Genomic DNA, 13745 nt, shown 5'->3' with positions numbered 1-13745 from the left:
AAGGCAGGCATGGCCTTAAGAAGGTGTGTATAAGTTTGTCAAATAACCAAAAAGCAAAGGCAAACTGGGACAAAACAGGTTAACAGAAAAGAATACCAGTTCCAGAATCAGATACAAGCAAGAACTTATGAAATGACAAGGATGACAGTATGTGTTAGTTAAGAAATGATGTTGGTAAAGTAGGCTTTCCACATGTAAAAAAACAAAATTAAAACACTATCTAAAACAATACACATAGTTTACTCTATGTGGAATTTTAAATGTTAAGGCCCTCAATATGAAAATCAAACTTCAAAACTTAGAATAAATTAATAAAAATGACTTTTAAAAAGTATTTTTATTTTTTTGAGACTGAGTTTCACCCTGTCACTCAGGCTGGAGTGCAGTGGCACCATCTTGGCTCACTGCAACCTCCACCTCCCAGGTTCAAGCAATTCTTAGAGCTTGGCCTCACTAGTAGCTGGGATTATAGACATGCGCCACCACACCTGGCCAACTTTTATGTTTTTAGTAGAGACAGCGTTTCATCATGTTGGCCAGCCTGATCTCGACTCCTACTTGGCCTCCCGAAGTGCTAAGATTACAGGTGTGAGCCACTGTGCCTATCCAATAAAGATGAATTTATGATCTCAGGTTAGGAAAGTACTTCTCAGTCAAGATAAAAAAGGAAAAGCCATAGAAAAATATATAAATATGACCATAATAAAATCAAAACTTTCTGTAAAACAAAGTTAAAGGAAGTAATAAATTAAAAAAATGTGCTTGCAAAACACAAGGACAAAGGATTTATTTCTCAAAATATATTAAGAACTTATGTAAGTTAACAAGGATAAGAAAAAGACAAATTAGATACTAGGAAAAAATGAGCAAAATTATAAATACATAATTCTATATAATTCTGAGTCTGTATATTCTATTAAATAGCTAGAAAATATTTGAAAAGATAATCTCACTAATAACCAAGAAAATGCAAAGTAAAGCAATAATAAAGTAAATCATTTCGCCTACATCATAAAGGTTAAAACTGTATCAATACCAAATGTTGATAATAAAGAAAATGGGAATTCTCAAAATAAGAAGGTAAATTAATTCATAACCACTGCTTTGGGAAGCAATTTGGTGATATCTATAAAGTTGAAAGTTTATGTCCCCTATAGCCCAAGAATTCTGCTTTAGGTATTTTTTAACCACCAGCAGTCCCCAACCTTTTTGGCATCAGGGACTGGTTTTGTGCAAAATAATTTTGGAGGGAGTTTCAGGATGAAACTGTGTCACCTCAGATTATCAGACATTAGTTAGATTCTCATAAGGATAAAGAGTGCACATCCCGGATCCCTCACATGTGCAGTTCTCAATAGGGTTTGCGCTCCTATGAGAATCTAATGCTACCACTGATCTGACAGGAGGCGGCAGTCAGGTGGCCGCTCACCTCCTGTTGTGTAGCTTGGTTACTAACAGGCACAGACTAGTACCAGTCCGTGGCCCAGGGGGTGTGGGCCTAATCCCCAGCCTACACTGTCTGGGGACCTAGATTATCTGAAGAAAACTATACATGTTTAACATTTGGTAGTTGAGATAGGTGTTGTTACATTTTCTCTGTACTTTTCCATTTTCTTTAAACATATTTTTTGAAAAGGCACAGATGGGTAAGAGGAACTGGCTTATTTAGGGATCTGGTGTATTCTCTGTGGTTTAAAAAATAACATTTTTGCCTCTCAACTTTACCAACTTAACATTTTTTTTTCCTGTACTTTTTCCTCACTCTTTCTATGTCATCAGTTTACTGCCTTAGGGGAGGACCTGGGAAAGTGAAGTGAAAAGAAAAGAAAGACTAGGAAACAGGGGTCCCCAGTTCCCAGTCCGTGGCCTGTTAGGAACCGATCACAAAGCAGGAGGTTAGCGGAGGGGAGCGAGCATTACTGCCTGAGCTCAGCAGGAGAATCAGATCCACACAGGAGTGTGAACCGTATTGTGAACTGCACATGCAGGGGGTCTAGGCTGCACACTCCTTATGAGTATCTAAGGCCTGATCTGAGGTAGAATAGTTTCATCCTGAAACTACCCCCTTCCACTTCCATGGAAACATTGTCTTCCAGGAAACCAGTTCCTGGTGCCAAAAAGGTTGAGGGCCACGGCTATAAAAGCCCGTCAGAAAGCCTTGCAGGTCCACTGGTGGTCAGCACTTTACAGTTTGGAGAACATGGTGTTCTATCATCGAACTACCTTCCCTCATGCCCATCTACCTAAGCATACCATGGTTCTAAATTTCTGCCAGTCTTCAGAACGTGAATGGTGTGGATACTAATAAAAACCTATTGACCCATCTATTCCGTTCACAGAAAATATAAAAAAGATTATGAACGTCGTCAGAAAAAATGGTCCCACATTCCTCCTGAAAATATCTTTCCTCTGGAGACCAATGAGACCAATCAAGTTAGCCTGAAGGTAAGCCTACCTTACTTGTTGAAGAATGGGTGCAATTTGCCAGGAATTTGACAAAACTTAGGTAATGCTGCAGGATTATGTGCCAAGTACGGATAGTTATTCTAGAAAGCAAGACTTGGATGCTTTCCAGTTTTCAGCTCTCTCGCTTCCCCTTGATTCTCCATTCTCCTATGTGTCAGCTAGTTATATCCAATGAGCATTTCCCTGGAGGCTGAGATACGGTGTGTTTTCATTTTTTGCATCTGATCCAGAAGAGAAATACACATACTGGGAATTTGTCATGGAAAGGATGTAGGAATGGGTAGAGGATCTGAGTTCCCTTAAACCTTAGAAACCAATCCATCCATACTAAGGACCTATGACTTGTCTTGCTCATTCCTGAAGAAAGAGGCCTCTGCTTATATTTGCTTACATTCCCCTTCAACCAGGAAATAGCAACAGCCAAAAATAACTTACTCCATTTAGCACAGTCCATGCAGGACCTATGCTGTCTCATCTACTCCTCACAAGAACCCCCAATTAGGCTTTATCATCATAGTTTTGCTGATAAGGAAACTGAAGGACAAAAGATTAAGAAACAGAAAAAAAAAAAAAAGAAAGAAAAAACAGTGCAGGGTCACATATACCTAATGAGTAAGACTACTATAAGTGACAATAGCTAACACTTACTGAGCACTTACAACGCACCAGATGCATTAACCTGTTTCATCTTCTCCTGAGCACTGTGAAGTAGCAGGGCTGGAATTCCTGGAACACAGCTACAATTTAAACCCAATCTGTCTAACTAGAAAGCCTGAGATTGTAACACCTGCCATACACCATATAATTATCCTAGTTTGTATACCAACTCATATTAAGAGGATATGGAGATCCAAGACCTCCACAGATGGGAATTTGTGGACTCCTTCAGAGTAGGGACAAACTGATAGTGTAATGTGATTTGAGATGCTTCCTTACTTAAAATCAGCAGCAATAAAGTTGCACTTGGTTTAAGGTTGTCTCTGGAGCCTCTCTACCAGCTCCTGATGCTCCTCTCCAAGTCCTGCGTGCTGCCCTCTAATGGCTCAGGTCTCCTCATGGCTATCGGTGGACAAAGTCTTTCCTTCTTTCAGAAATATAACATGCTCCAATGTGACCTTCCTGCTGCATTCTGAAGTCTTCCCTTCTTTCAGAAATATGACATGCTCCAATGTGACCTTCCTGCTGCATTCTGAAGTCTTCCCTTCTTTCAGAAATATGACATTCTCCCAATGTGACCTTCCTGCTGCATTCTGAAGTCTTCCCTTCTTTCAGAAATATGACATTCTCCCAATGTGACCTTCCTGCTGCATTCTGAACCTCAACAGAAAGATTATATTCACAAAGACCAATCTGTCTCAGCCAAGTGTCAGGACGGAACCAATTTAACAGTAATTTGCAGTCAGGTGTAAATGACCTTAAGACTACTGAATTTCCAAAGAGAGAATTTATTGACCTAAATGACAAACTAGAAGTACCTAGTGTTAAAAGAAAAACTCTGGCAGACGAAATAGAATTTATTTGAGCAAAATGTGATTCATGAATCGTGTAGCACTCAAAACCAAAAGAGGTTCAGAAAGTTCCACTCTGCAGCATGGGCAGTGAGCTTTCATAGGATGTACAAGAAAGTAAAGTACACAAATGACTTGATTGGTTACAGCTGGGCATTTGCTTTATTTGGGCATGGTCTGTTCAGTTAGCTGCCTGTGATTGGCTGAAACCCAGCCATTTGTTACAAAAATAGACTCCTAAATTAGTTTTCAGTTTGCCTATATACTAAGTTAGGTTGCAATTTATAGTAACTCGTGATACAAAGACAGCCTCCTGCCAGTGGTCTCCTGCTTATTTGAAATAACACTAGGAAGAGGAGAGGGGACTTTCAGAAAGAGCATGTGCACCTCTGTCTCTGTACAGCACCGGATGGGCTCCCACACGCTCCACCTCTGCCTAAATCGAGCCTTAGTGTCACTCCTCAAGCATCTCCCCACTGCCTCAAAACCCCATATTTCATATTTTCTCTTTTGGAGTAAGCCAAAACATGTGTCTCTGTGTGTTTTCTTAAAATATAAATATTTCTAGAAGTATAATTCATCCATTTCTTGTCAGTTTCTATACAAAATTTTTATGAGTACAGAATGTTTACTATTTCATCAGAATGAATGAGTCACCTGGCTAAGGAAATAGGTCTTTGGGATAGTAAACTCAAAGGAGGGAAGTTCGAAGTGATTTTTATCATGTTATCATTGTTAATCTGAGTTTTAGACAGGCTGGGAAGCAGATGGATCAGAAATTGGCTGTACAGAGAGTTCATCGGGTGCTATGAGTCAGGTAGACATAGAGAAATCCAAGGTCACCCAAAGTGAGCAAGGGTGGAAAATACCATACAGCCAGAGCGGTAGTGGTTCAAGTTTGGATACTCACTGAATGCAGAAATAGGAAAGCGAGACTAAGAGAAGAGATAATAGAGAGTTGAACATCCCACTGCTAGAACAGGAAGTGTCAGAATATCAGACCAAAGGTTCCAGACAAAAGAAGTCAGGAGAGTCAAAGAGATAGAGTAACATAGGAAAAAAATAAGATGATCATTCTTTTGAGGGTAAAAAGAGAAGTCCTTTAGTAGCAAGAGAATTTCACACACCTTGTTTCATTTAACCCCAAACTATTTCTGAGTTGGAATTGTGAGGGAAGGAACTGAGGTCCAAATAGTTTAAATAATCTCCTCAAGGTCTGAAATAGTAAAAAGGGCGCTAGGCAGGAAGACAAGCCCAGGTTCTGCCATTCTCTTTGTATGTGACATTTAATGTCCTGTAATCCTTCTATACTTTATTTGTTAAATGAGAAGAAAATGAAATGACCATAACTGCCAGTCTGCAGTGGGCATCATGCTTGGACCTTGAGAGAATCATTTCACTCATATTTCAAAATGGCCTTGTAAGGTAAATTTTACCAAAGATAATAACACATCTCAGAGTTTTATGAGAATCACCCTGAAAGATGCAATTGTTCCCAACCTTTCCTCTGTCTTTAGAACAGAAGTCATTACCTGGGAGTCTGAGAGCCATATCTGGTCTGTAGTTGCAAATGCATGCCTATGTGCATATGTGTGTTGTTGTTGTTCAACATTTAACATTTTAAAAATTAATTGCCAACATACAAATATCATGAGATAGCATATAAGAATTCTTATTACCAGCTTCTTTTGACAAATAAGATGATTTAGCAGCTTCGGGCTGAACCCAGAGCTGATAAGACTGCTTCCCTTAGACACTTGGCCCAGTTTTCTCATTTGCATTGCTACTTGGGCCTTTAGGCATGGGTGTGCAACTCAAATGGACAGCATCCTTTTCCCTGAGCGTGCGTCTGTAGCTACACAATTCCCACGAAAACGGGGTTAGGGAGAGGGGAGCAAAGGAGATATCTGGTTGAAGTAGGGCCACAGGAGGAAGGGAGGAAACCCACAGTCAAATGTGAGAGCAATAGATACCTGCAAACATGTTGGAGTTCAATTAGTGAGAGGGAACAAGTCAATTACAGCAGCTTGTCTGGAAGCCTGCCCGCCCGGCATGCTGCTGAGCAAACAGATGCAGCCACCTGGAAGAGCCTCTCGGCCTTTGACAGTCAGTGGGTAGGAGCAGATATGGAGCTTCTGGAATAATCAGCCTTTTCTTGTGCCAGATTGATGATGACAAAAGACGAGATACAATCCAGAGACTACGACAGTGCAAATACGACAAAAAGGTGACCTCTCCCACTTCTCTGAACTCTCCATTGGGGTATGCTCTGGGCCTTCTGACCCCTCGTTGCCTCGGCCCCTGATGTCAGTATCACAATGGTGGGAATGCCCAGGATGTTCCCAGGGGCTGTTCTTAGAGCTTCACAGGGATGGGCAGGGCAATGCTTCAAGAGTTACAAAACTCACAATCCTGGGGAAATTGGAAGACAAACAGAATATTGGGGAAGGGTGGAGTGTAGGAAGAAAAAGAAAATATAAAAGACATTCAGAGTAGTCAGGGCAACCCTAGTATTGTGTTTTGGCTCATAACTGAGACATACAACAATCCCATATGACAGTTTTGCATCTTATTTCCATCCTTCCTTCTTCCCTCCCTCCCTTCTGCCTTCCTTCCTTCCATTTAATCATTCTTGAAGGAACATTCAGGCCTGAACTTACATCCCAGGTACTAGGCACCAGGGATATAAACATCAATCAAGGCCAGGCATGGTGACTCATGTCTATAATCCCAGGACTTTAAGAGGCTGAGGAGGGTGGATCATTTGAGGCCAGGAGTTTGAGACCAGCCTGGCCAACATGGCAAAGCCCCTTTTCTACTAAAAATACAAAAATTATCCGGGCACGGTGGTGCATGCCTGTAGTCCAGCTACTGGGAAGGCTGAGGCACGAGAACCATCTGAACCCAGAAGGCGGAGGTTGAAGTGAGCCAAGGTTGTGCCATTGCACTCCAGCCTAGGCAACAAAGCAAGACTGTCTTAAAAAAAAAAAAAAAAAAAAAATCAATCAAATACTGTCACTGTTCTCAAAAGCTTACAGTCTAGTGAGACATACAAGCAAACTATTATAATATGCATTTAAAGAGTTATACTACAACCGTGTCTCCTAAATTTCATTGATTTTTGCAGCGAGTGATTCTCAAAGATCTCAAGCACAATGATGGTAATTTCACTGAAAAACAGAAGATAGAATTGAACAAGGTATGTAGCCCTTACTTCAAATCCTTGAGAAATAATTTCACTCCATTTCTTCTAATCACTGAGGTCGCTAGTGGAGTAAGAGGCTGACAGAGAAGCCCTCAGGCCAAGAAATGGTGGCTGCACTTCTTGTTGAAAATTCTACCACGAGATATTGGAAAGTGAGGTTGTTGGTGTAAAACATTCTGGAAATCGACTAGTCTTTCCTAGAATGTGGACCTGATATTATTGGAAAGTAAAGTTTGTATTCAAGTCCTCTTACTGACAAAGGAAAGATTATTAAATGAGGTTGATACAATGTGTGATAAGCAAGGGTATTGATGTTCAGTTTATTAAGAGCAATACGTCTTCTCAAAGATCTGAAACAAAACTTGTTTTATTGGCATATTAATTTTTACGTTGGCACCCCATTCTCGCTAATCTGCTTTGTAAACAAACACGTTCTTCCAGTTGCTTCAGATTGACTATTACAACCTGACCAAGTTCTACGGTACAGTGAAGCTTGATACCATGATCTTCGGGGTGATCGAATACTGTGAGAGAGGATCCCTCCGGGTAAGAAACCATGGTCATTTCCAATTTCCTAATTATGTGAAAAATATTCAGGCAGGCCTTTTAAAATATTTACCGAGCAAAATAATATTAGAAAGTTATCAGGGAAAGTTCGTGGGCTCACATGCTTTCCAAACTAGATCCCCGAGATTTTTTCAGTCAGATTATGTTTTTATAAACAAGCGAAAAAAAATTTCCGAAAAACGATAATAGATTTTGGGAGAGGAGTAAACAGAGAATGGAAGTGGAAAAGTGAGTGATTATCTCCAAATACATATTGTTTTACATGAATACTTGCTTTTGTATTAAAAGAGATATGGATAATTATTATGATAGCACCAAATAAGTATTAGAAGACTTGGTCATCATTCTTGGTTCTGCTACGGTCCAAATTTATACTCCACTCTTGGACTGATGATCATCCAGGAGATGCCAAGCGAGGTCAGATATTTGGACTGTGCAAGTCCAAAGCAGACAGAGGAACTAAGAAAAAAAAACAAAAATATGGCCAGGTACGCTGGCTCATTCCTGTAATCCCAGCACTTTGGGAGGCCGAGACAGGCAGATCACTTGAGGTCAGGAGTTCAAAACCAGCCTGGCTGACACCGTGAAGCCCCATCTCTACTAAAAATACAAAAATTAGCTGGGTGTGGTGGCAGGCACCTGTAATCCCAGCTACTCGGGAGGCTGAGGCAGGAGAATCACTTGAACTGGGAGGGTGGAGTTGGCAGTGAGCCCAGATCACGCCACTGCACTCCAACATCAGCAACACAGGGAGACTCTGTCTCAAGGGAAAGAAAAAAGGCGAGAATATTAGCTTTCACATTATGTGGTATAAACTCAAATCTTCCTTCAAAGAAAAAAAATCATAGCCCTAAATGTTACTATCTCTTTTAAAAAATTATTTCATGCTTGTTATTCTAACGTCTGAGAGCTATTTCTTTGGATTACTGTCTATGAAAATGCAATAGTGGTACAAGGAAAAAGTGACATATTAAGCCATCAACTATATTTAACACTTTGAGAAGAATTCATGTGCTATATAACAAAAAGGAAAGCAAGCCCGTGAGGGACCGGTGGAGTGGAATGTGGTAGAGAAATCCAGAGCAGGGAGCTGGCCATGGGAAATTAAGATCAAAGAGGAAAACGGTGCTAAGGTAGAAGTTCTTTAAAAATAATAAACAATTTAAGTATTCAATGCAAAATTTAGAAGAATAACTATAACATAAGGAAAGGAAATTATTAAATATCATTATAAATCAAATAAAATAGGATAGAATTTTAAAATGCACTTGCAACTTAAAAAACAAAATTACTAAAACACACAAGCCTTTCACTTCCAGCAATGATTTAAAAAAAAAACATGCAAATACACAAAATTGGGAATAAAAACGCAGTGAAAAGATGTTTTTATTGCGAATGGATTTAGTGTTTAAAAAGGGAATGTTTCAGAAGCAATTTAATCATGAAATCTGTTTCAAGAAAGTAAATATTTAAACAGGCCAATTCTGAAATCACTTTCAAGGAATAATAAGCCATGTGAAACCCTTTGATCAGGCTCTATTAATTGGTATTCTAAAATTTCTGTCACATTGGAATTAAATGAGAGTATGGTTTAGACCTCATGTGAAAAATATTTCTGATTTTGAAAGACCTGAAATAGTTGTTATTATTATTCTTAGAAATGTGTATTTATTTTATTTATCAGCGTCAATTGATATGATCACTTTTATCATCCATTAAAATGATCATATGGATTTTTCTCCTATGACTTTTTGATTTAGTGCATTATAATAATATTTTCCATTCATAGAATTAACCATATTCAATTGTTTGTGTTATGCTTTTTGTATACACAACTGGCTTAGTATTTCTAGTATTTTATTATATTTTTTCATCTATATTCACAACTATAGTTAGCCTTTAATCAGATTTTAGTATCAATCTTATGCGAACTTTGTTAAATGGTAAATGAACTTGGAGTATGTTCATGCTTTTGTTTAACTTTAGAATAGTTTTTATATAGATAATAAGAATTACTTTTGCTAACTTCAACGTTAAGAAGAATTAAGCTGAATTTGGTGTTCTTTGTATGGGAATTATATTTTATTCTATTGTTATTAATGTAATATTTTGATATAGTAAAAATATATTTTGTCTTCATCCTTGATTCCTAAAACTATTTACTGGGTGGTGGGGGAGAGGAAAGCTCTTTTGTTATTCATAATAACCCCCTTTCAAACATACCTGAGTTATGCTACTTAAGATATGATAGCCATGGAAGATTTCTCTGACAAGATGACATTAAAGTAAGACTTGCATGAAATGAAGCTGTGAAACCATAGCTCAAAGAAGAGGATACCAGCTTTAATATTTGCTACCTATTCTCAACAAGGAAAACAGTGGTTAAATGGTGATATGTCAGAGAATTCTCAGATCTCATTTCAGAAATATTCCTAGGCTCCCCATAATCACAACTCTTGCAGAGTTAAGAATTAAACAATACCTCCTTAGCATTGCGAAGGCTGTCTGTCATAAAATAACAACTAACTTCATTTCTATTAATGCAAGACTCCCTATCCCCACCACTGCACTACTGTTTGTTAACTTCTGAAAGTTCTAACCAAAGCACTAATGCATGAAACAGAAATAAGATATACAGTCATTGGAGGGTGTTGACATAAGTAACAGAGAGACGCTCTCTAAAAGAAAGATATTTTGGAAAAGAACATTGTAATGGGAATGCCTGTGCCATCATAAATTATATGTGTATTCAGAGAGGTAAAGGAAGACAAAGGATTTTAAAGGAGGATTACATCATTGTTTTGTTACCAAGATCAGTAGCAAGGATGATGCCAGTCAGAGGTTGGACAGGCAGTTGTTGGGCGGATGTCTTTGTATAAGTGATTTCTGTGTAAGGTTGTGATAGCCTTTGTGCAAGGTTGAGGTTTCTGTAGCGTCTTTTGTGATAGCTTTTTTATTAAGCATGCAAGCATGACAACCCTCTTTTTCATGGCCTTTTCTAGCTGTATTTTTCAGGATTTTTTTCAACATTTGTGACTCTATTCTGATTTTGACAACTTTCACAAAAGCAATCGTCTTTTTGTTTGTTTGTTTGTTTGTTTTAATTTAAAGTTGAGACTGGGTGCAGTGGCTCATGCCTGTAATCCCAGTGCTTTGGGAGGCCAAGGCAGGCAGATCACAAGGTCAGGAGTTTGAGACCAGTTGGACCAACGTAGCAAAACCTCATCTCTACCAAAAATACAAAAAATTAGCTGGGCGTGGTGGTGAGCACCTGTAATCCCAGCTACTTGGGAGGCTGAAGTGGGAGAATTAGTTGAACCCAGGAGGTGGAGGTTACAGTGAGCTGAGATCCCATCATTGCACTTCAGCCCCAGTGACAGTGTGAGACTCCGACTCAAAAAACAAATTAATTAATTAAAATACATAATAAAGGTGATATGATTATTTACCTAGAAAATGCAAAAGCCTCAAATACTAAAAATTGTAAGAAATTTGTATGATGACTAGAAACAAAATAAGTATATAGAAAATAATTTACATAATGTATATAATGTATATATCATATGTATTAGCCAAATCAGTCAGAAAATACAATTCAAAAAATCCTATGTAATATTTTCAACAAAAATATTTATTTGAAAATACTCAGCATGAAATGCAAAGATCAGTTAAGAACGCTAAAAGTTTTCTAAGGCATTAAATACATCTTAACAGAACTTAGTCAAGTTCCTAAATAGGAATCAATGGTATGCTAGAACTGGCTGGTACTAGGTCAGAGCTGATTGTTAAGTTATTCAAGAATTTGCCAGCCAGTCAGCGTTAAACTTTTGGAAGCTGAACGTAGTCAGTAAGCACATTATATATCAGGGCTGTTACTAATAGAGAGCCAGTTTACCAACACTGCATACCAACTAATTCAATCTGAAAATATATAAATTTTTCTGAAAACAAGAAATTTGAAATCAAAGGCAAAGACTTTTCTTAACAGAGCTCATCAGAAATATATATATGTGTGTGTGTGTGTATACATATATATATATATATACCCACACACCCGCACACACATACACACACACACACACACACACACACATCTATACAAACAATAATAACCAAAACAGTTTTGAAAAGAAAAAATTGAGAGGCCACTTGCCAGAAAGTTACTATAATCAAGCAGTGTGGTGACAGCTCATGAGGAAGCAGGTGATTTATGGAAGAAAAATATATGGGCCAAGAATAGGATTAAGTTTATGACAAATGTAACTAAAGAAGTGTACTTTAAAAAATGGTGCTGAGATAATCAGGCCTGCAAACTTTTCATTCTCTCTTCCGCAAAATGTTCTTTTCCCATGCTGTTCCCTCTCCCCAAAATTCTTGCCTCCCTACTTCATTTGATCTCAGCTCAACAGCCATTTCCTGAAGGAAGCCATCTTTAACCTTCATAACAAACCCCAGATTTTAGGGATCAAATCCCCAGATTTTAGGCAATTTTTCATAGTACTTACCACAGTTATAATTGTATGTTTATTGGTCTGATTATTTTATGAATGTCAGTTTCCTTCATAGACTGTGCACCCTATAACAGGTCCCATTATAATCCCAGCACCAGCACAGTCTCTGGTCTAGAGGGAACACTCAATAATTTTAAAAAATAAATACACAGGTCACCTATTAAAATTGCTCATAAAATAACATATAAGTCTGCATATACATTATGATCTCAATTTTATAAAATTTATTACATATATTTTCCATATCTACATTAAAGAAGACTGGAAGAAAATATCAAAATGAGAATAGATAGTGCAATTAGCAATAATTTTATATTCTTTTTTATATTGTATAATTTTTTTTCACATTTTCTATAGTAAACATCTATTCCTTTTAGTATCAAAACAGAATAATATACTTTTTACAATTTGGCAGATGAGAACAGGGTAGGATGGGTGAATGGTGAGCTAAGTGGAGAGAAAGCATAGAAAAGAATTAGTCTGTCTGCCCATAACTCCCCTCTGTCAACTTAGCCGGATATCCATAGCCCAGCCAGCCTTATCTGAAATGATTAAGGACTTTAGACCCTTCCTTGGAAATTCTTGGTACAGTGCCTGAGTTAAAACTAAAAATCAAATAAGGATTTTTCCTAAAATAAGAAACTATTTTTATCAGTTAGAGTCCAATTTAGAGTTCTGTGAAGAACAGTTATGTATTAGCTTAATTAAAATCCTGCAACTTGGTAGAACCATCATCATATTAAACTAGTGACTTGAAAATTCCAGGTATAGGCCAGGCGCAATGGTTCTTGTCTGCAAACCCAGCACTACGGGAGGCTGAGGCAGGCAGACAGCTTGAGGCCAGGAGTTTGAGATCAGCCTGGCCAATATGGTCAGACTCCATCTCTATTAAAAATACAAAAATTAGCTGGGCATTGCGGTAGGTACCTGTAATCCAAGTTACTCAGGAGGCTGAAGCAGGAGAATTGCTTGAACCTGGGAGGCAGTGGTTGCAATGAGCCGAGATTGCACCATTGCACTCCAGCTGGGCAACAGAGCGAGACTGTCAATAAAGAAAAAGAAAGAAAGGGAAGGGAGAGGAAGGGAGGGGAAGGGAGGGGGGGAGAGGGAAGGAGAGGGGAGAAAAAGAAAGAAAGAAACAAAAAGAGAGAAAGAAGGAGGGAAAGAAAAGAAAAAGAAAGAGAAAGAAAGAAGGGGGGAGGAAAGAAGGAAAGAGAAAGAAAGGAGGGAGGGAGGCAAAGCAGGAAGGAAGGAGGGAGGGAAGGAGGGAAGGAAAGAAGGAAGGAAGGAAGGAAATTATTCCAGGTCATACAATTCACAAAAAATGCAAGATCTCTCTTATTGACAGAGGACTTAGTAAACTCAAAAACAAAACAAAACAAAAAACCAAGAGCAATTAATCTAATTGATATAACTGATTATGTGAGTAAAAACACAAGCCTAATGAAGAATTTTCTTATAGTAATTGCCTGTTTTAAAACATGGGTC

The 13745-nt window shown here is 38.3% G+C and overlaps 1 protein-coding gene across 2 annotated transcripts in view; it reads left to right on the top strand.

The window, feature by feature from the left end:
• The window catches only part of GUCY2C (guanylate cyclase 2C), an 82682-nt gene that overhangs the window by 37849 nt on the left and 31088 nt on the right, over positions 1-13745 (top strand). For both annotated transcript variants that reach the window (XM_032253711.1, XM_032253710.1), the window contains exons 12-15: positions 2340-2445; positions 6139-6201; positions 7102-7173; positions 7621-7725. In XM_032253711.1, the coding sequence (XP_032109602.1) occupies positions 2340-2445; positions 6139-6201; positions 7102-7173; positions 7621-7725 (346 nt within the window). The remainder of the gene's footprint in view (positions 1-2339; positions 2446-6138; positions 6202-7101; positions 7174-7620; positions 7726-13745) is intronic.

The sequence above is a fragment of the Sapajus apella genome, unplaced genomic scaffold (assembly GCF_009761245.1).
Source record: "Sapajus apella isolate SASKATOON/1434 unplaced genomic scaffold, GSC_monkey_1.0 scaffold84, whole genome shotgun sequence".
NCBI lineage: Eukaryota > Metazoa > Chordata > Mammalia > Primates > Cebidae > Sapajus > Sapajus apella.
The sequence above is the reverse complement of the archived record's forward strand: the minus strand, read 5'-3'. Positions and strand labels throughout refer to the sequence as shown.